At 39.7% G+C, this 22,175-nt stretch overlaps 2 protein-coding genes across 9 annotated transcripts in view; both read right to left on the bottom strand.

Annotated features, from left to right (window-relative positions):
- Positions 1-6,545: 6,545 nt before the first annotated feature.
- On the bottom strand, positions 6,546-11,498 carry LOC124132658. Its single transcript, XM_046496676.2, has 5 exons — positions 11,165-11,498; positions 9,840-10,005; positions 9,412-9,548; positions 8,389-8,551; positions 6,546-7,264 (listed from the first exon to the last, which is right to left on the bottom strand). Exons 1-5 carry the CDS (start codon positions 11,190-11,192, stop codon positions 7,129-7,131), a joined length of 630 nt encoding a protein of 209 aa, XP_046352632.1. The 5' UTR covers positions 11,193-11,498; the 3' UTR covers positions 6,546-7,128.
- A 2,922-nt stretch (positions 11,499-14,420) lies between these two features.
- LOC124132657 (transient receptor potential-gamma protein-like) overlaps positions 14,421-22,175 on the bottom strand; it is a 383,698-nt gene continuing 375,943 nt past the window's right edge. For 6 of the 8 annotated variants that reach the window (XM_046496669.2, XM_046496670.2, XM_046496672.2 and 3 more), the window contains one exon: positions 20,066-21,185. In XM_046496669.2, the coding sequence (XP_046352625.1) occupies positions 20,509-21,185 (677 nt within the window). In that variant the 3' untranslated portion in view covers positions 20,066-20,508. Of the gene's footprint in view, positions 18,215-20,065; positions 21,186-22,175 lie in introns of those variants that run through there. The other 2 variants (XM_046496673.2, XM_046496674.2) reach the window with 2 other exon arrangements.

Below are 22,175 nucleotides of genomic sequence, written 5' to 3'. Positions count from 1 at the left end.
CGGGTCGATGAGGGAGGTTGGGATGGGGAGCACAGGGATCCAGTTGGGAGGATAAACGGTTCTCGAATGATTGAGAGGTCTAGAATGATTGTTAGGTCCGAGGAGGGATTTTGGCACGGAGATCACAAGGATCCAGTGAGGGCGGGTGTGTGTAGGGGGATATAAAGTGTTTTCGGGGTACGGTGTATCAGAGGAGGGTTACCATTTAAAGTTCAATATCAACGTCAGAACGACAGGTGGTTGTCGAGAATGAAGAAAATGAGAATTACACTGATGCCAGACGATGGTAAATCTTTAAAAATCGTTAGGGTAGACATGTCGATGACATTTCCAAATTTGACGCATCAGTGACAGACATGATATGTGATGTCCGATTTTGCCTTGTACCACATGGGTAGAATGTTTGAAGGTCATTTCTGGTGTCCCCCGCCGTGATATTGCTGGAATATTGCTAAAAGCGGCGTAAAACCAATCTCACTCACACTTAGACCTTCAGCCTAGTAATGTTTTCATTACATTGATTTTGTATTTTTAGTCAAATACAATTTTCAAGTTTATGCAGAGGGATCAGTCGGTACACTGCCTCGGTGAAACCGTGAAACATCACAACTCAAGTATCTGTCCGAAGTATTATGTAGGTAAATCAATATGTAAATGACCCATATGACGCGAGTTCGTGTTGTCAGAAACTTCGAAAAAGTTGGAGGCGGTTGTCATTTCAAAGCGAAACACTACGGTATAAATCTGCTTTAAGTTAAGAGTGAGGGTTCACAATGAATATGTTGGAGCACAGCTTCCATTTTGCCTGCATTATTACTTGTATATATTGTTGAGATCGTCTTTGGGGGCAGTAATAACAATAACCGTTATCTCACAGTGTTCGACTAGTGTTTTGGCCTACCAGTAACAGCTAAATGACACTATGTATCAGTTGATCACGTCGTGGGTTCCCTGTAACAGCTTAGTGTGCCGTATTCAAGTCAAGTTTATGAGTGAGTGAGTTTGGGTTGAACGCCGCTTTGAACAGTAGTTGTTATACTGTGACACGGCCTGTCAGATTGTGGCCTGCCCCGCTTATCAAGTATCCTGCAGTAAGATTTCCTTCCTATCTGAAGTAATTTTTATACTTTCAAAATGTGTCGCAAGGAAGCTTCACCTCCTACAACAGGGTGGAATAAATGATCTTTTAGAAAGAGCAGTCTTGAGCATTCGTATACTACCCCAGAACTCAAAGGAGCACTAGACTACACAATGGTAGTCCCTGCAAGTCTGATTCAGGCCTTCCCCACACTGCTCTGTTTGTCTTTACTAAACTTGGGGACACGGGTGGCCAAGTCGCCAAAGGCGTCACAATTCCCTGTGCAGAGTGGCGTCCCTTGGGCACGCCAGGAACCAATGGTCGTGGGTTCGAATCCCGGTTCGCCATGGTTATGTTTCTAGGTTTGTCAGCACCAAACCCATGCTCGTGGGTTTCACTAAAGTGGTACACATGGGCTTTCCTCCTACATTAAGCTGACAAGCCGTGATATAACTGGAATACTGTTTAAAGCAGCGTTATGCCTAACTCACTCACTCACTTAACTGGGGCAGTCGGGTTGCCGGGTGGTTAAAGCGTTCGTTCGTCACGCCGAGGACCCGGGTTCGATTCCCGACATGGGTACAATGTGTGATGCCCATTTCTGGTGTCCCCGGCCGTGATATTGCTGGAATGTTGCTAAAAGCGGCGTAAAACCATACTCACTCACTCACTTAACTAAAGTTTACTACATATATCAATTTGTTAGTTATGATTACCAAAGGAAGTATAAACAATGTCTCAATGTTGACGACAATAGTTGGATTCTAGAGAGAGCTAGATACGGGCACCATACTGTGAGGCGTTGTACCCCTTTAATTCGTCGAATACGGCATTTATTGTCAACTTGTGATTACATTATTCTTCCTAAATAGAAGCAACATTAACCAATTAACGCTCATTACAGTCCCAAGCATGGGACAAATACTCACATGTCTGTAGACCTTGTAAAGCCATTGATACTAACAGTCAGTGCTCCTATATGCATGTCGTTTATCTAACTTACAGGTACCAGCTGTACAAAAGCATGCAGTGGGTGTATATAGCTGTATATAACGTTAGACAGAACTGCTACGTGACTGCCATTGTTCCTGCCGATAGCAGATTGTGATTTACGTTCAGAAGCATAAAGAAACTACACTTACAAAAAATGAATAAATTTAAGTAGACAATCTTTATCGGATATGAAATGTCACCTTTTTCGTATTTGCCGAGAGGAGATACTTGGAGGGTACTTTTTTGGACGAGTAATTATCTTGACGATATCTGTTATCAAATTCGTCGTTATAAATGGGTTAATGGTTGAACCAGACAGGCGCTATTAGATACTGTCAAATAGTTACAAACAGTTACCAGTTTCGAGCCTAGGGCAGGACTTGCGTGTCCATGCCAAGCTTGGTGACGTCATTGACATAACGGAACATAGTGATGCTAAATGAACCGAAAACTGATCATCATACCACAGGGCGTTCACAAACCGTAAAAAGCTTTACTTGACATATATGTGAGTTTCTTCGACCATAGCGTCGTCGTGCATGTTGGGTGGAAACGGCCGGGTGCAGTCTTATGATACGAACCTTATACCGTGTATACATACATCAGCCATATAAAGTCAAACCTTGTTAGTCCGGACTTACTGGTTTCAAACCATCCAGACTTCCCGGAATTGGGTACAGAAGACGTCGGCGGTTCGATCCCCGTCGCGTCATACCAAAAGACGTTAAAAGATTGTACTTGCTGTTACCCTGAATGGCGCTCGGCATGATGGGGCTAATACAAGATTGGTTGGTTGGTTGGTTTATTGTTTAACGCCGCACTCAGCATTATTCCAGATATATGACGGCGGTCTGTAAATAATCGAGTCTGGACCAGACAATCCAGTGATTAATATCACGAGCATCGATCCACGCAATGGGGATCGATGACATGTATCAACCACTGATCGGTTCGGGGTCAGTATACTGCGTCTGGGTGGGGTATTCATGTTAAACTGCGGCCTAGTGTCTCAGTGGACTAGCACTTTAAACCAGCAATAGGCCGAACTAGTACAAGTCGCCACACACACAGGTGCGTGCAAATCGCTATAAAAGTGCAATAATCTTGAACGCGACGTTAACCCCCTTTTACTTCGCCTCTCAATCATAAGAACAATATTCATAAAAGGTCATTATAAAAAATACAGTAGCAAATTAAGTTCACTCTACCTGTCTATAGCTGATTATTCTGTAACGGAAAGCCAACGTCACAACAACAGCGCAAATGAACGCGTTCCGTATTTAAACACTTACATATATATGTATGAATAAATTTCAAAAAAAAATTCGACGATCACAACCAATTTAACTCATTCAGAATTTTGTAACGCTATTCACACATTGATTAAACCTGTTAGATAGGCGCGGCTCATGACTCAGCAGGACAATGAAGCTTCAGGAAAATGCCGAAAACTTGTATAAAGATATACAAAGCATCGCACAAAAGAAAAGTCAATAAAACGTGCTAGAAAGACGGTACAATATGGCTATGTCCAAGGTGAAGTGTATTAGGACCACATATGTTAGCAAATTTCCATTTCAATCAAACTGGAATACGACGCCTATATACCCGTGGTTCATATGTTGTGGCATATTTGTGACGAAAACTGTGGGCTCTTTAACTTCATGTCTTTGTCATATACAGAGAAAATGGCTGAGTATGATTTAGGGTGCACTAGACTGAAGAGCTGACAGCTGTATGTATGTATAATAATAAAAGGTACTGTCATCCCTCGTTAGTGGCGCCATACTGACTGTAACACTGACTGCCTAAGATATGTAACTTAACTGAATAAGTAAAAGGCGACTGTGCTTGTTGTTAGAGGCGACTAACGGGATCACGTGGTCAGGCTGGATGAATTAGTTGATATATGTCATCGTACCCTAATGGCGTGGATCGATGCTCATGATGTCGATCACTGGATTGTCTGGTCCAGATTCGATTATTGACAGACCACCTTCATACAGCTGGGATATTGCCGAGTGTGGCGTTAAACAACAAACAAACAGATAATAAAGCTACATTAGTTACGGTTGTCGTTCCGTCCCCTCGTTTACTGTCATGTCATGATAGTGAGTGAGTTGGGTTTAACGCCGCTTTTAACAGTATTCCAGTTATATCGCGGCGTGTCAGCTTAATGTTGGAGGAAAGCCCGAAGTGATGCAGGTCTCAGACGTTTACCACTTCGGTGAAACCCACGAGTACGGGTATGGTGCTGGTAAACCTAGAAACATTATCGGGGCGAATCGGCATTCGAACCCACAATCATAGGTTTCTGGCGTGCCCAAGGGACGCAACTCTGCACAGCGAATCGCGGCGCCTTAGACGACTGGGCCACCTGTGCCCCCTCATGTCATGATAAGGTTTGAAAGAGATTTTGTCGTTACCTGCTTCTGTAAACATCAATTTGCTTATACATGTATTTTCTTTTTAATCCCCTTTGTGTATTGTGTATGTTGTAAACATGTTCTTACATTTTAAATACCATTTTGAAGAGTGAATGAATGTTTTTTTAACGCCGCAGTCAACACTATTCAAACTTTATCATAGTTGTCAGTAAACATTCAAGCCGAGGCCAGGTAAATCAGTGGTTTGCTCCCGTGAAGATCCGGGTTAGAATAGGTCTTCATCAACCCATGCTTGTGTAAAAAGCGACTAACGGGTTCGGGTGGTCAGGCTCGCTTACTTACTTGATGCATGTCATCGAGCCCAATTGCGTAGATCGATGCTCATGATGTCAATCACTGGATTGTCTGGTCTAGACTCGATTATTTACAGACCGTCGTAATATAGCTGGAATATTGATGAGTGCGGCGTTAAACAACATGCAAACAAAAATCAGTGGTTGGCTGCATGTACAACCATAAACGCCGTCGGATCAGGAGAACAGACAATCCGGTCGCATGATGTAATCACTAGATCCTGCCGGGGCGGTCGGGTAGCCTAGTGGTTAAAGCGTTCGCTCGTCACGCCGAAGACCCGGGTTCGAATCCCGACATGGGTACAATGTGTGAAGCCCATTTCTAGTGTCCCCCGCCGTGATATTGCTGGAATATTGCTAAAAGCGGCGTAAAACCATACTCACTCACTCACTCACTAGATCCTGCCCGTTGGGTGGTGGGATTGTGGTTCAGCTTTCGCTCGACACGCCAGTGGCCCGGTAGGAATTCCCCAAATGGATGCAATGTTGGAAGCCCATTTCCGGTATCCCCCGCCGTGGTATTGCTGTTAAATGCGGCGTAAAACCGTACTCACTCTCATAACTTGGTTCTAAAGATTGTATGTATCTATTTTACCACGGAATCTCGACGAATGTTGGTTTTGAAGAACCCTTGGAGATTCGCAAGTGTATCTCCCCAAGATTTGCAGGACGCGACTTAAATAGATGTTGGGCACTTGCATGGATACAATGTACTATCCTGGGGTGAATAGAGTCTACTATCCTGGCATGAATATACTCTACTATCCTATTGCGTTCAGTAGTCGTGTTGGGATCCGTTGTTTATGGGATCGAATCCCAGATCCGTCCCTCATCTTACCATTGGTCAGTCAGCACCATACCCCTGCTGGGAGTTTCATCACATTAGTCAATACGATCTTCGTCATCTTAGACTTGTATCACATATAAAGCTGTCATGCAATAAACTGTTCCTAGCGACGTAAAACCCAATTCACTCACTAATGCAGTGTTTCATTCTTGAAGTAATGGTTTGCTTACTCAAGCTCCGAGAACTTAAACTACCGTGGTGAGGTTACTTACTGCTGACAACTATGTTCTATACAATTATCTCATTACGTTTTAGGGTGGTGAAGTAGTCTTGTGGTTAAAGCGCTCGCTCGTCACGCCGAAAACTCGGGTTCGATTCCCGACATGGGTACAATGTGTGATGCCCATTGCTGGTGTCCCCCGCCGTGATATTGCTAGATTATTGCTAAAAGCGGTGTAAAACCATACCCACTCACTCACACGTCACGTAGAGGGGGAGCGGGTGGCTCAGTCCGACATGCATTTTCACAAGATGCAGTGTGTTGCATGTAACAAATTGTGTACAATTGATGTACCGCGTAAATGCCCCTTAAGGCGTCACCATTCACTGAGCGGAGTAGCGCCCCATAAGCGTGACACAATTCAACCCTGATCATGTTTCTAAGTTTCATGGGGACACGGGTGGCCCAGTCGTCTAAGGCGCCGCGATTCGCGGCCGTCTAAGGAGTTGCGTTCCTTGGGCACGCCAGAAACCTATGATCGTGGGTTCGAATCCCGGTTCGCCCCAATTATGTTTCTAGGTTTGTCAGCACCATACCCGTGCTCGTGGGTTTCACCGGACTTTCCTCCGACATTAAGCTGACACGCCGCGATATAACTGGAATACTGTTAAAAGCGGCGTTAAACCCAACTCACTCACTCACTCTAAGGACTGAATAAAAAACAGCGTTTAAAGAAACATTTTTTATTGAAATATTTACACAAATATTAAAAGGTTCATAATCTCAATATCAAATTTGCTTTGTCAAACGAAACTGACCGACATTCAATCTGTTGACACACTTCTCGGAGACGATGTTAAGACGGAGATGGCTATATGTACACTTCGCCAGCACGAGGATCGACCACAACGCAGAGAGAACAAGGGGTAATATATAACAATGTTTCCGTAAATGAAATCGAAAATAATTCAAACATTATCAAAAGTGTTGAGAATAAGTTGAAATATACCTGATCGAATGATTGAACACATGATGTGTAAGTGAAACCTAACTGTTCAACAGGCAGTGCGTGTGCAGAATTTGAATCAATGAAGTTTGCGTGTAGTGTGACATTGTGAACCAAAACTGTCATAATCCGAGCTGAAATGTGTTCACATTTGAAATCTTTAGCATATTGATCACAAAAGCGGTTGATTATTTCCCCAATTGTGAAAATCTCTTTCACCCCTGCGTTGCAGCCCCTCCCCAACCCATTAACAGAGACATAGACACAGAAGAACGCGTGTCCCCCATTTTAAAGATGAGCGGGTCTAGTTTGTTGTCTCCTTGCCTTCGCGGCAGACGCTGGGAAGGCTCTTCTCGTAGAAAGCCGACATGATGTCGCCTATTGTCTGACTGCACCCTCTCAGTACCTCCACCTCGCACTGGGTACGCCTCTCGGCCAGACTGGAACGTAAGAAAGATCAATTGGAATAATATGTAAACAAGCACGAAGCTTCGGTTTCAAATGTTCTTTTGTCATGCAACGTTATTCATACATTCGGAACACACCTGACATTACACAGTAGAGTTACAGCTCCGAGAAATATCGGGGCCATGGCGACCCCAGTTTTAGACGCGGACCTCAGAGAAGACAGTTTTAATGTCGACAGGTGTTCGTGATTATTCTTTATATAAATAAACTGTTGTATACACTTGATACATCTCGGCAAGGTGAGAAGGTTAAGTGTAGGTCAAGGAGCATGACTGCGACTTTGTATTAAGTCATCGTATACATATTATAAGGCCCATGCATATCGTAAGAGCTATGTGAGTGAGTGAATTATGGTTAAACCATAATCCTTCCACGCCATCGTGACACTATGGACACAGTCAAGAAGTAGCCGAACCCGACTACTGAATCCTCGGGTTTTAACACCAGCATTGGATACTGGGTGCTTACTCTCCCCGGAATTACACGAACCTGACCGATATTTAGCGAGGAAAGGAAATTAATTTATTGAAATGCTTTATGGACGTATATGGTTGATAACAATAAACTTAGTCGGGGTTAGGTTTGAGCTGGAAATAGATTTTATTCCGGAAAATACGAAACATTATGCATTTTTGTAATCAGTTTTGTAGTAGCACTGAGTGTATTGAATTTATTACTTAACTCTGTCATAACCATGATCTTTCCAGTAAAAAAGATCGGTGGGCTGGCCAAGTGGTTAAAGCGTTCGCTCACGCTGAAAGCTCTTGTTTAATGTGTGAAGTTCATTTCTGGTGTTCCCCGTCGCGATATTGTGGAATATTGATTAAAGCTCCGTAAGACCATAGTCACTCACTCACTCCAGTAAAAGAAGTGATGCAGGCGCCAAAGAATTCATTATTTTCTTTACACATCATGGATTATAAGAAGACAAAAGAAATTAGAGAGTGAGTGAGTGAGTGAGTATGGTTTAACGCCGCTTTTAGCAATAGTCCAGCAATATCATTGTACTCATGTCGGGAATCGAACTCGGGTCTTCGGCGTGACGAGCGAATAAAAGAAATTAGATGATTATGGGCAGCTTGAAATTCAAACTTACGCGCAGACGAGGGTTTTGGTGACACTGTTGGAGAGTTGTCTTTCCTTGCTGCCGAACCGGATGACAACGGAGAGGTAGCCGATGTATGTGTTGTACTGGGAGTAGCATGGCATCAGGCTGGTGGTGTTCATCAGGCAGGAGAGGTCGTCATCTTCCTCGATAACTGAAGGAGAAGACGTTACAGCTGTCACTGTGGTGTGTTTCACGGCTGAGGGACATGTTTGTGATTGTCCAAAAGTATCATGCATTCACACGCAATATTACTCTACTGGCAGTCTTTGGAGGTACATTCGAACATGTTCTTTCTACGAAGATTTCAAAGAGGGTCACACGACTATATAAATAAAGGTTGTATTGTTGACGGTAACTGTTATTGCAGACATGTGGAGGACATTACCAACATGATGTTGATGCAGTTCCCTATTTGGACGTGTACCATGTGATCCCGTATATTTTAACAGTGAACATTTGACTTGCCTTTGCATGTGTTTGTGAGGAGTGCCACCGGGTGGCAGGATACGCTCAATTTTTCGTCACTGGTATCATCACTAATTGATTGGACCGCCTCCGTGGTCTAATGGTAGAGCGTCCGCCCGGAGAGCGGAAGGTCCGGGGTTCGATCCCCAGCCGCGTCGTACCCAAAGACGTTAAAAGAAGGTACTTGTTGTTACCCTGTCTGGCGCTCGGCATTAAGGGGCTTAAACAAGTCGGCTGGTCGGTTCGGAGACAGTATACTGTGTCTGAGTGGGGTATTCATGTTTAACTGCGGCATGGTATCTCAGTGTGCTAGCACTATAAATCGGCATCAGTCCGGACTAGTACAAGCAGCCACACACACACGTGCAGGCACGTCGCTATATAAGTGCAATGATGTTGGACGCGACGTTAAACCCCATTTCACCTCACTAATTGATTGTGATGCATGAGCACATGCTTATGATATAGTCGGAATCGTACAGCAGACTCTTTTGGCAGAGTTTATTTATGATCATGGAAAGGGTTTGGTCGTAAGTGTGGACTTACGTGTGAGGTTGTCACAGAGTCCGGCGTAGGCCTCGCTGACTGTTGACTTGTCGAACAGTGGACGGAACACTGAGGAGATCTCGTTCTCGGAGGAGCTGAGGTTCTCGTCGATACACTTGACAAACTTGTCCTTGGCCCTACAGGGGATGAAGAGTAGCTCAGTCAGAACAACTAGTGAACATATGTGGTTCTTTTAAACAGTTTGATTTAAGGAGAAAGAAGATGTTTCTAAATCCATACTACAAACTGAACTGTGTGATATACTGACGTTGTAGATAGAATAAGCCAGACACTTCTATTTTTTTACAAACTGGGGCCAAACTTTGTTATTCTTCATCACTGTACTTCTAGATTAAATTATATGGCATCATTATTTGATTTCGTTTTATGAAAGTGTTGTGTATCACATGTTAAAAAAAGATACTTACTTGCAGATGGATTTGAAAGCCTTCTGGGTAAAGTTTTTCGATACTGGCTCATCGGCTGGTGGGGCTTCGAACTCGGTATCGTTGGCGATCATAGACAGACACCTGACCACGCCCCCACCCATGACGTCAACTTCAGGCTCGCCATAGACCATGGACAGGAACACCACTAGGTGAACACAGGAACACAAGGTCATTATGGTTGACTATACCATAATATTGATCAGCAAATGTTATTGTTTAGTTAAGAATTGACTTCAATATTTTGTTTGCATTAATGCAGGTATAAACGTTCAGCAGTGTGCACACTTTGTAACTCCGGGTATCAGATTTACGCAAAATGTGCACACCAGGTATTACGTGTATAGACGGGTTAAAAAATTAATTTTTTTATAAAAATATTCTTCAATAATAATAATAATAATAATATCACAGACTGCATTTTTAATCATTAACACAAAAATATGGTGAACAATACGAAATCAGTGACAAAGTTCCGCGCACTTATGCAACATAAACCCGCCCCTTCTATTATCAGCCAATCAGGAAACAGTAGCACGCTAGTTGGCGTGGCCTAATTTCATTTCGGAAAAATATTTTGGTTGGTCAGTCAATCAAACGCCACGGAGTCACCTGCAATTTATTAATAAGTGTTTGTCAATTTATCTCAGGCTGTGTTTTTGCCCGAGACAACAATATCGCAGTTACGTGACAAAAACCTGTGAATGGTCGAGTCTGGACAAGTGGTCGATAGTATGAAAAAATACCAGGTTATGATGACACATTACTAGGTAGAGTACTTTGCAATCACCTTATCGCTATGTAGCCCACTCACATATATGTTGATTTCGCTGATTTAGATCGTTTAAAATATTGAGACCATTTACACTTACAATATATATATTTGACTCAAATGATTAATATCCTTACACATTTTGTGGAAATAAATATATTAATAGAAAAAAAATTGAACATAGGAAATATATCCATAAATGAGAGCGACAGCCTTCTTGATAATTTGAAAAGTGAATATACTTGTAAATAGACTTAAGAATGATCATTGTGCAAGCACTGACCTGTCGTTTCAAAAATGAAACTGACAATGTCTTTTATTCTTTTGGAGGTCAATTATTATTTGTTACTTTAGAACTAAAACTGAATGCCTGTATTACTGTTAACATCAAACTTCAAAACACAATATACTGCCAGGGAGAGATATTTAGAATATAACCCCATTGGCTCCAAATCACAATAGAACGTGTGTTTTTCAATAATTTGTTGCATTCTCTGCTAATGGCTTTGAAGTCGTGAAGGTTTTGAACACTTACCAGCAAGCAATCCTATGAAAGTCTTCATGATGATTCGGTGAAAGTAAAATCCAAACCGTGGTTCAAAAAGCTATTGCAATAGTTGAAACTCAACTCGAAATGACAGTGTGTGTTTTTGCCCGCTTTTTATAAGTTCGAGACTGCGAACGGCACAAGGTGTCCCAAGTCGGAAGTTAGCACTGGTTGGTCGTGTCGGTAGAGTGGGGATGTCACCTCCCTCTAATCTCAGTGAACCCGCTAAGCTTCCTTACCACTGCCTGTGGATATTCTAACACACGTGAATCGTTGTTATTGACGTCATTACCTGTTTGTGAAATAAACTTTCTTGGTGATTTCTTGAAGTTCTTCAGAATTTTCAAATTTGCTTTTTGCTTAATTGTATGGAAGATAATCCACACTTAAACTGCGTTGAAAATATGTTTTAAAAATAATCGACGTGAGTACACTTAGAAGCAGCTGAACAAATTCAAATAGGGTTCTAAATTGTGGAAAAAAGTCTTCCTATATTTTTTCGTGTTTTAAAAATGTGTTTTAGATGTATTTTATTGTTTGCAAATAATTCCTTATTTGTATTGACGTTTCCTATCCAAATGTATTCCGATGATGCAAATTAGCTTGACGGAAAGAAAAGCACGTTCAAACATCGCGGCGACGTGATTTTATGGCACGTGACCCAAGTATCACGGTCAAGTTGGCTTCTCTCACGTCCGCGCGTCTCGCACCTGTTTATCAACTGTGACATGGTGACCTCGGCTTAACTCTTCACTTCGTTACGATTGCAACCTCAGCACATGTAGAACGGTTGTGTTTCTTGTTGAGCCCCTCCATGCTAAATTCCTTATGTTTGTTACATTTGATGATTCATCAGTTCCTAACTTTCGAAAATGAAAGTTAGATGTTATTTTACTTGGCGAAACATTATTTCGAATACCTTATTCAATACATTTCTGTAATGGAAGCTAGTTTTGACTAACGTGGAGGGGGGATACGCGTGCATCTTTTGAAGTTTTATTTACTCTTTCTTCGTTGGTGATCGAGTTTACCTTGGACTAAGAACATGTGCATGTTGTTTGACGCATAGTACACAAATGTCTCGAATCAGGAAATCTCCAAACATTTGGTTTCAAGTTACATTTCATACTTCACTGCAAATATATATTCACATGCCAACGTAAATATGAGCATATATATATTCTGTGAATTTGACTTTATATATAAATTATACGTTAAACTGTGTCCACAACAAAACATTTTGACAAGACCAGTGTACATTAATGCAGTTTTAATGCGCGCTTAAAGGGCTTAACGGAAATTAATATCTCAAATTGTCTTTCCCCTTCAAGCTGCTGTACATCAATCATGGGAAATGAAAGTTACCAGTCATTTCACCAAAACGTGCATCAAGAACACACAAATTGCAAGGCAAAATCGCACATTTCACATATTCGTTTTACATTTTAAGTTTAAAAAAGAAAACTCTTTAAAAGGTCAACTGGGTTCATCTTCGATTGAGTGAAACACCAGTAGACTTTTTAAGTTCTATGCTTTAGGAACATGATTGCAGTTGCTTTGCCTTCAAGGTTATGTATTAACTATAGAAACTCTCTCCTGCTACATTCAGGTCGAGAAAACTCCATATATTCGGGTGATAACAAAATTATTCCATTAATGATTTCGATATTCTTTGTTTGTTTTAATGCATGCTTAAGACTACAATTAGCATGCCAGGGGAATCTGACGTGTGTACGTAATTAGAACAGTATCAGGTGGCTTTTGGAAAAATAGAAAACACGTCTGCATTTCCTGGTGTATAGTAAAAAGTAACAGAAATAAAGTCAAGGTTAATCTCTGAATCTCGTCCGGTTTGTTAGGGCTGTGTTGGAGGATATGAAAGTTGTCAGTTTCCTGCAACTTCTATATTTTCTTTTAAAAGCCACCATATCTTGATAAGCGGGAAGAGCTGAATGGTACGGCCTACTGACAACTACTTCGCAGTTCACCCATTCTTAAACAGTTATGAACGGTACAGTTAGATCACCTTGAGATATATACAACACATTAGATGAACTCAACCTGTGAAGAGAGCGTTGTCTTTTTTACATTGCAAACACGTTTGCTTCAGTGGTTGTGGTCATATTTAACATCAACCATTATGAACATTTTCAACATGTTGTACATTGTTAAAGGTGTTCCAGCATGGTATGAACTTCAGCTAATTTGCCTGCTTTGTGGGGGGTTTTCAGTTACATCACGGCGTGTCAACTCAATGTTGGGAAAAAGCCCAAACTGATCAGATCATTAACGTTTACCACATTCAATTTCATGGAGTATTTCAAGTGTCTGCCCGGTTTCCGCGTTAAACCTACACATGTAGATCTACCATAAAATACTTATATCTCGGCAGCTAATGGTCATAGTCATTGAGGATATGTCTATTAGCGAAAGTAATTCAGGTTCAGGTTCTTGTGTACAGTTTGAGAATATGCAAGTTTGTTACAATCCTACCAGGGTATAACGGTCACGGTCACGTCAAACGAAAACACATCAATATTACCCATAAGGGAAGAATGGGCGTGTGTAATGACTATCCGATATTTCCACATTTGCATCTTTGCGAATCTCAATGCTGATTGGTCAGTTGAAGCCATAATTCTGATATTGAGGTGCTTGGTGCTGGAATGCGAGTATGGCTTTCCAATCGGAAGACTTCATCTATTCCATGTAACTGCGAAGTCTGGGTTCGGCTCCCACAAGTGACCACCTTAACCACTAGCCTTTCCAACAACTAGTGATCAAAACATTTCATTGTCCTCCTGTGCACTTGATCTTTTAGGCCACCACAGTAAGCATTAGTCCTGATTGTATCACAGCAGCCTGTAAATAATCGAGTCTGGCCCAGATAAACCATCCGTTGTTACCATGTGAAATTAAGTCCCGCAAACTTCTGAGTGAGTGAGTGAGTGAGTTGGGTCTTACGCAGCTTTTAACAGTATTCCAGTTATATCGCTGCGTGTCAGCTTAATGTGGGAGGAAAGCCCCAAGTGATGCAGGTCTCGGACGTTTACCACTTTAGTGAAACCCACAAGCACAGGTATGGTCGGGGCGAACCGGGATTCAAACCCACAATCATAGGTTTTACGTGTGCCCAACTGTGCACAGCGAATCGCAGGCCTTAGACAACTGGCACACCCGTGCCCCCTCGCAACCTTCTGAATGTACTGTTTATGCCACAACAAACAAAGCTTTAGTCCTCCGCTGCTGGGAAACTGGTGTTTTAATAACATAACTGTTACAATGAGGTTGACAATAACAGTGGATACCTCACACTCAGTGGTCAAGAGTCATCGCTTGAACAAATACTATTGGAAACAAATAAACAATTCGTTGAAAGTTATACTACACATCTTGACAAATCATAGAAACAAGAAATAGAATCAATAGCAAACCATAATGAAAACATGTAAACCTGGGCTAAACAGTCCATTTATACAAGATGTACAAAGTTTGTTTTCTAAACAATCTCCAGTTTTGAGCAGAAGTACAACATCATTATCATAAGAAAAGTAAACAAAATGTAACATGTTTTCTCCAACATTATAAAGCAACCCTTTCCAATACTAACATGATATACTTCTCAACATTTACTAACGACAAAATGTACATCTTTAGTCATCTTAGCAATGTTGGGTAGTGTAGTTGAAGTATTTCTCTCAGCATTAAACAGAGCTGTTGGAATTTTGTTAGACATCCATTTCCGAAATAAAGCCTCATGGTATTATAGTCTTAAAGCAAATAAAATGCTTATTTTCAAGCCTAGAAGATGTAATGACTCTCCAACAATGTGAGTAGCACCTTAAATACAAGATAACACAAAGAGTCATAAAATTGTCACATATATGTTCCTGCTATTTTCTAATACCTTTCACATAAGCAGAACAAAGTCTCAACACTGAAATAAAAGTTTTTATCTGTGAATATGGAAATATTTTCTCCTTAAACGTCTGTTTTCAACTTATTTTAATACAATATATATTTTTAAAAAATTAAATATTAGTTTTACTGACAATTGTTTCATATGTAATCCTCAGTTACCCTTGTGTGTTCAATCTTGGCTCTGTTGCATATATTCTTAAACAAATAATACTGACATACACTGATACAGGAAAATCCTCAAAATACAAATTAAATGAATGTCGATAAAAGGATGGGATAACAAGGAAGAATAATGACAGAAGAGCATACAAATAAGAAGTTGAAAAGATAGCATACAACACACCAGTGAAGCTAAAGCAAGATCAGGGCAAAACTCAGTTTTATCTCACATAACAATGAAATATTCGTTTTGACTGTAAACACCCAAAACCTGTAAACACAATTACGTAAAATGTCTTTTTTTCTGGTAATGTTTGACACTACCTATGAGCACCCTCGATCAAAATCTTGTGAAATTTTATTTATCTCGTCACATTGAAACCAATGAATTAAAGTTTTGAGATCATCTGTTCCATCCCAAAATCCTCAACCCTTATAAAAAAACCTAAAAATTAAGCAATAATAGTTTTTATATTTGTCTTGAACCCTGGAGATGGCTGTCTTATTTGAATTTAAAATAATCTATGGCCACCCGGTTTTGCCCTCGAGGTATACAACAGACCACATTGACAATGTTGAATCACAGACTCTCCTCCTTCACACAGGTAAATCACAGTTTTGTCATTGGGACAAGCAACACATCTAAACTAACAAAAACAGACAACAAAACCTGTAAATCGATTACTCAAAGATCTTCAAAGCAATCACAATAAATGAAAAGGAAATGAGTCAAAACCACAAGGGATATGTGCTTCGCTGGATTTTCATGTACTTCATATATTTGTTTGATCATATGGATAATATTATTTTTACTTTCCCTTGCATTTTTGTTCAATGAGGAAACCTTCTTCAGCCAGTGACTTGCAAGTTAAAATCATTTATCAGTATCAGGGCCCACTTGCACAGAGTGATCTTAGTGCTAAGACTATCGTAAGCCTACGTTAAAGTATGGGAGTTATGATCATCTTAGTACTAAGATCGCTTTGTGCAAATGGGTCCAGGTAAATAGGTGTCATAATTTCAAATCTGGTTAGATTGCATAAAAAAAATAGTTTTCAGCACCAGATGAATATTTGGAAAAACTAAAAACATCACTTTTCTTGATTAGCCTGAACACATACAAGTTATGTGATATTTTAAATATACATTTTTTTTAATATGGATGTTTAACTGTTCACTACCTAGGATCTCTTCACATTTTTATCAGTCCAGTTTGACCTTCACTTGACCCCTCTGATTATTCACTTTAATTGAATGAATAAAGAATCTGTCTGCATCCATTTAAGATCTTCACTGGTTTGACCATGTTCTCTGATGTCATTAACTGATTCAGTCTCCTCAGGAAACTGGCATGGCCAACCTAATGAAGCAGCTACCATCAGTCTATTGCTGAAGACTCGGTTCCAACCCATGTCATCCTTCACAAGCAAATCTTTTAAAATATTATTTTAGTTTTCAGCTTATTAAAATTTGTTTTAAGTATTTATCCAGTCTGCATCCCAAAATATGATCAGGAAAGATGAGGTGGCTCTTGAACAGGTGTACTGGTCTCTGACCCATTAAACTAAACTGTTGTGCCATTGATAACCATTTATGCAATAAACATAAATTATAATCTATTAAGTCATAAAAATACATTAAATGATATATGATATAATAAAGAAAAAATAAGATTTGTAATTCATAAAATGAAAGTAAAATTTGTCACCTTTAATTTTGTTTGTTGTGATAGAGATGGTCTGTTTGTTTATTATATTGATTGTGCCTATTTATCAGTTCATATACATAGCACAAGGTACATCGAATCATAAAATGTATTACGCAGAATATTACAACTGATAGAAATAATACCCACGTAATCAAATGAGATTTAAATCACACAAAGGTACGAAATGATACAAAAACTACCAACTAAGTTTGACTACAAAATACACAACATCTGCAACTATAGTTATAATAATTTATATATGTGCATTGTTAACAAATGCAGAGTATTTGTAAATATACATCATGTTTCAATTATCACAAACATCTGGCCATTTCTTCACATTTAAAGTCATTTCTGGTGTCCCCTGCCGTGATATTGCTGGAATATTGCTAAAAGCGGCGTAAAACCATACTCACTCACTCACTCACTCACATTTAAAGTTAACCTTTTTGTGAAATAGTTGAGCCTGTGCTATCAGAGGAAGCAATCCTGTCTGAAACAGAGTGTATCATAACAAGCCATCAGTGCACACTGGAGAAAGGATTGTTACACTATCGGTGCACACTTGAGAAAGAATTGTTACACTATCGGTGCACACTGGAGAAAGGATTGTTACACTATAGGTGCATACTTGAGAAAGGATTGTTACACTATAGGTGCACACTTGAGAAAGAATTGTTACACTATTGGTGCACACTTGAGAAAGGATTGTTGCACTATCGGTGCACACTTGAGAAAGGATTGTTACACTATAGGTGCACACTTGAGAAAGAATTGTTACACTATTGGTGCACACTTGAGAAAGGATTGTTGCACTATCGGTGCACACTTGAGAAAGGATTGTTACACTATCGGTGCACACTTGAGAAAGGATTGTTGCACTATAGGGGCACACTGAAGAAAGGTGGAGAAAGGATTGTTGCACTATCGGTGCACACTTGATGACTTGATATATTATTGTTGTTAACAACACTGGAATTTGATGAGGGAGTTGTTTCTCTATCTGCTCATTTGCATATAGGTGAATAAATATTCACGTGTCGGTTAACACTATTAGTGCAGTGGAGGACAGTGACAGGAGGTCTTCTTGTGTTTCTAGTTGCAGGTACTGGGTTGTTGTAGCAGTAAAGGTCACTCTGGTTTGTAAAGGTTACATAAACTGAACAAGAAAGGTTTGTGAAAAGACTTACAGATTTTGGCATGAGAAAATCTTTACCTGGTATATTTGAGTTCAATTATGATTCATTAATCTGAAATCAAAGAATCATCCTAGTTGAAGGCATTTAAATATATATATATACAGTATATATAATGATATGGAAAATAACATCATTACATGTAGATATGTTAAAATACCCATTTGAAGCTTTTCTTTCTTAACTACCAGCCCCAAATGGGCATATAACAGATAACCTTCAAAATGCATTGATGGAAGCGCATGTTAGATTGATTACGCTTCTTTGGGGCTAAGCTGTCTCACTTACCAGCCCAAGGTCAGCATAAAGTGCCTAATCTCTATGTATGGTTATATATAATCAAATTGGGCAGAGCTATCTCATTCACCAGCCCAAAGTGAGCATACACCATTTAATACCTTCCATAATGCATTGTTAAAGTACACATACATGATTATGATAATCCATTGGAAGGGCTATGCTGTCTCACTTACCAGCCCTCACAATGGATATTAATGATGATGTGAAGAAATGAAACAACTGATATGTCTTCTCTTCTCTGACTGGGTAACTAATATTTTGACATTTAAAGATGAATACTAACTTTATACAATGTAGGCAATAATATGATCTGATAAACTTTGAACATATACTCACCTTCAGTATTGAAAAAATGCAGTTAATGACGATGCAGATAAATGGTATACATACATTATATCATACAGCCCCATAAATATATGATTGATAATACTCTATTCTAATAGTTCCCCTGCGTGGAATGATGAAAGTCTATAGAAATAGTTAATATCATATGTAAACATACACATTTGTAGTAGATCAGTGTATGTTTCCGCAAGGGAAATGACAACTCACAAAGCCTGCCACAACAACTTCAAACTGACCAACTGTTTCATCAAAGACTCGCATGTGGGCCTACTGAGGACATGCTTACCCTTTTCACAAACCCCTGGTGTCATGACTTATTTTCAGTGATCCATTCATATAATTTTATCACTATTTTGCCTTTTTATGCATTGGAATCTGTTTGGGCAGATAATCGAGACAGTTTATTCTCTGGTATTCACACACCTGTATTATATTTATGAAACATTTTGGACATACACAGACCACAATATATATTTCTATGAATACTGTAAAGCTGTAATGTGTTGGTGCCATGGATAGCTAATGCACTGAACTCATGTAAATGACATTTTGGAAGATAAGTATAAATCTTTGTTGGTTGTACAAGGCGCTTACTCTGTTTAAGTCATTTTGACATTCCCACCTTTATGCTGCAGTTCCTTTTGAACCCGAGGGAACCTGGTACAATAACATCAATATCAGGCTTAGTATACATAGAACCTGCACTTATGGTAACTTTACTCTGCGTGTAATGGATCAGTATTTGAAATAAGCTGCGCATAGGCCTGTATCAGGTGGATCTCGTGTCGGGGCTGTAAATTCAATGTTGTATGGGTTCTTATGGCCTGCAGTAAAATACCATGTCTATGTATTTGTCACAATAAGCTGCAGTTTTTTTTAAATCAGGGCCTGCAGCTTCTAAGGTGTGTGTGTCCTGATAGCAGCCTATCAATGTTTGTTTTATTTCTGACACTGAATGAGATGCATTACAATTGTCTACAGCTGGATAGTTAAGCTTATCATAGTTTGAGAAGTTACTTTAGACTCAAGTCAGAACTACCTTTCATTAACATCTGGTCGAAAAAATCCTCATACTATAGCAGTAGTTAAAACTGAACATGACTGTATGTTACATGAAAACTTGACAATGAACATTTTTTTTATTACCATATATTATAATTATAGGATTAAATTGCGTACTTCAGTTCGGATTTGTTGACTGGTATTTCCGGTGTTACGTGATCGTGTGATCAGCTGTTAATGTTTTCTGAGATGGGGGAAAACATTGTGTCATTGGAAAACTTGAGTTTATTGAAAATGGTAGTAAATTTTGGGAGCCATGCTTTACCGCACCCTATAACTGAGTTAGCGCTATATTGAAGGGCGCAATAGCGAGGGAACACTGTACCCTCCTTTTTAATGTCTATACATTCTTAAACTTGTTCTTCCTTAAATCGAAGTGTTAGGGAAAAGTCTAAAGCCCAATTAAGAAACACCAAATCTACAAACAGGGGCATTACAATGGAGAATTAGGAACTAAAGCCATGAGGCATGTTTTCAGTTTCTATACCAAGTTTAATAAACCTTCACAAGGCACAATAGATAGAGTGACAAATTTGTGTCATGTATTAAAGATTTTGAAGCAGTTTGTCAGATCCGTTGATTATGTAGACAATTTTGCATTGTCATTTCTATTGCAATCCATATCTGTCTACACCATCACATTACATAAATGTAACTCTTTTACTTGAGCAAATAGTTGCCAGCACTTCACTAGCTGAGGGTCCTAACCTGGCTGGGGAGTGGGAGGGGGAATCGGATGGGGACAACGTCACAGGCTGCATCCCATCATCGACATGAGTGACTGCGTCCGTGTTCAAGTTGCCATTCCGCGACAAAGAATCACTGACTTCTGAGTACTGGTCAAAGGACTCTCCCAGGCCCTCGTCCTTGCGATGTGCAGACATGACACTCTCTGTGGAGTTTGGTCTGTCGTCGCGAAGATGAACCTTGTCCTCCAGTCCTGTCAATCTCCCATGATTCTCATCCTCATCCAATGGCGACGCCAGATGAGTCTCGATTTTAATCTCATCAGCACTCACAACAAATTCACAGAATTCGCCTGGTGCTGGTTTCATTGACTCCCTGCGTTTCCGCTCTATCTCCTCAGGAATAGTTTCTGCTATTATCCGTGAGGAGGTCACTTCCACTGAAGGAACATGAACTGGCGTCTGGGAAATGGCCATATCCACACTCAACGTATCCCGTTTAAACGAACTCGACTTCCAAGTCTGGTTTGCAGCACTGGCAGATGTTGACAACTCGTGTAAGGGCTCCATTGATAGGGAGCGTTTCAGTCTGTCTAAAGACATCTGACTTCGTTTTCGGGATAATCTGCGATCTGAAAACATAACAACCAATGTTAAACTCTTGCACATGGCAGCTGTCAGACATGTTCAATTTGTAATTTAAACAGTACTCTTTCTCCATTTTACCTTACAGTGATCATTTAATCCTTGATCTCAAATGCAAATATCAATTTACCTCACAATTTGATTAAATTATAGTATTACTCGACCATTTTCTTCTTTTTTTGGATTCGTATCCATATTGACATTATCGGTTACGCATGAGCGTAGGTTAAATAGTCCATTTTATTCATTTTAAAAACACTTTAGTTTCATGTGCAATGTTGGGGCAGATGTTGTGGAGATGAGATCAGGGGAGCAATCCATTATTAGGGGTATTGGAGGGAACATGCGTTAGATAATACTGGTATACAAGTGATATTCATGACTGTCCTCATAAAATATCAAAAGCTCGTTGCTGGTTCAAAGGTTAAATATTAACGACAAATTCAAGGTCCTCTGAGATTTGAACTGGGTTACCATTTACATCATTTACTTATGCAACAATAGCAAATTTTGCAATAAACCTACAAGAGTTTTTCCCCTTTATTAAAAAGAAAACGACAAAGCTTTGTTTCTCTGCTTAAAGTGTTTATAGTCTTATATTGATCTTAAAGGGTTTTTTAGTATTTGACTTTTTTTTCAATATGTAGATTTTGTTTGCTATGTCTTTCCCATTTTTTATTTAACCAAATAAACAACCAATTCAACCATCTTCACCAGAACTTGTAGTTTTCTCAGCCGACTCAAGGAATCATGGGTAAAATATCTACACTGATCTCAAGTAGGCTTACAAGACTTAGCTCCCTTGATCTAGACAAAATAGCAGTTTAAGTATCAGATGTGAAATGTTGTTTATATCTATTCTGTGTATTTGTTTTGTGTTGAGTAACTTATGATGAAAATAAACAATATTGGTAAGGGCAAGTTAGCCAAACAATTAGGGCATGTTGTGTATAATCTAACTGAACGGGAGGACTAAT

This window comes from Haliotis rufescens, unplaced genomic scaffold (assembly GCF_023055435.1).
Source record: "Haliotis rufescens isolate VD_foot unplaced genomic scaffold, xgHalRufe1.0.p SCAF_7, whole genome shotgun sequence".
NCBI classification, from domain to species: Eukaryota; Metazoa; Mollusca; class Gastropoda; order Lepetellida; family Haliotidae; genus Haliotis; species Haliotis rufescens.
The sequence above is the reverse complement of the archived record's forward strand: the minus strand, read 5'-3'. Positions and strand labels throughout refer to the sequence as shown.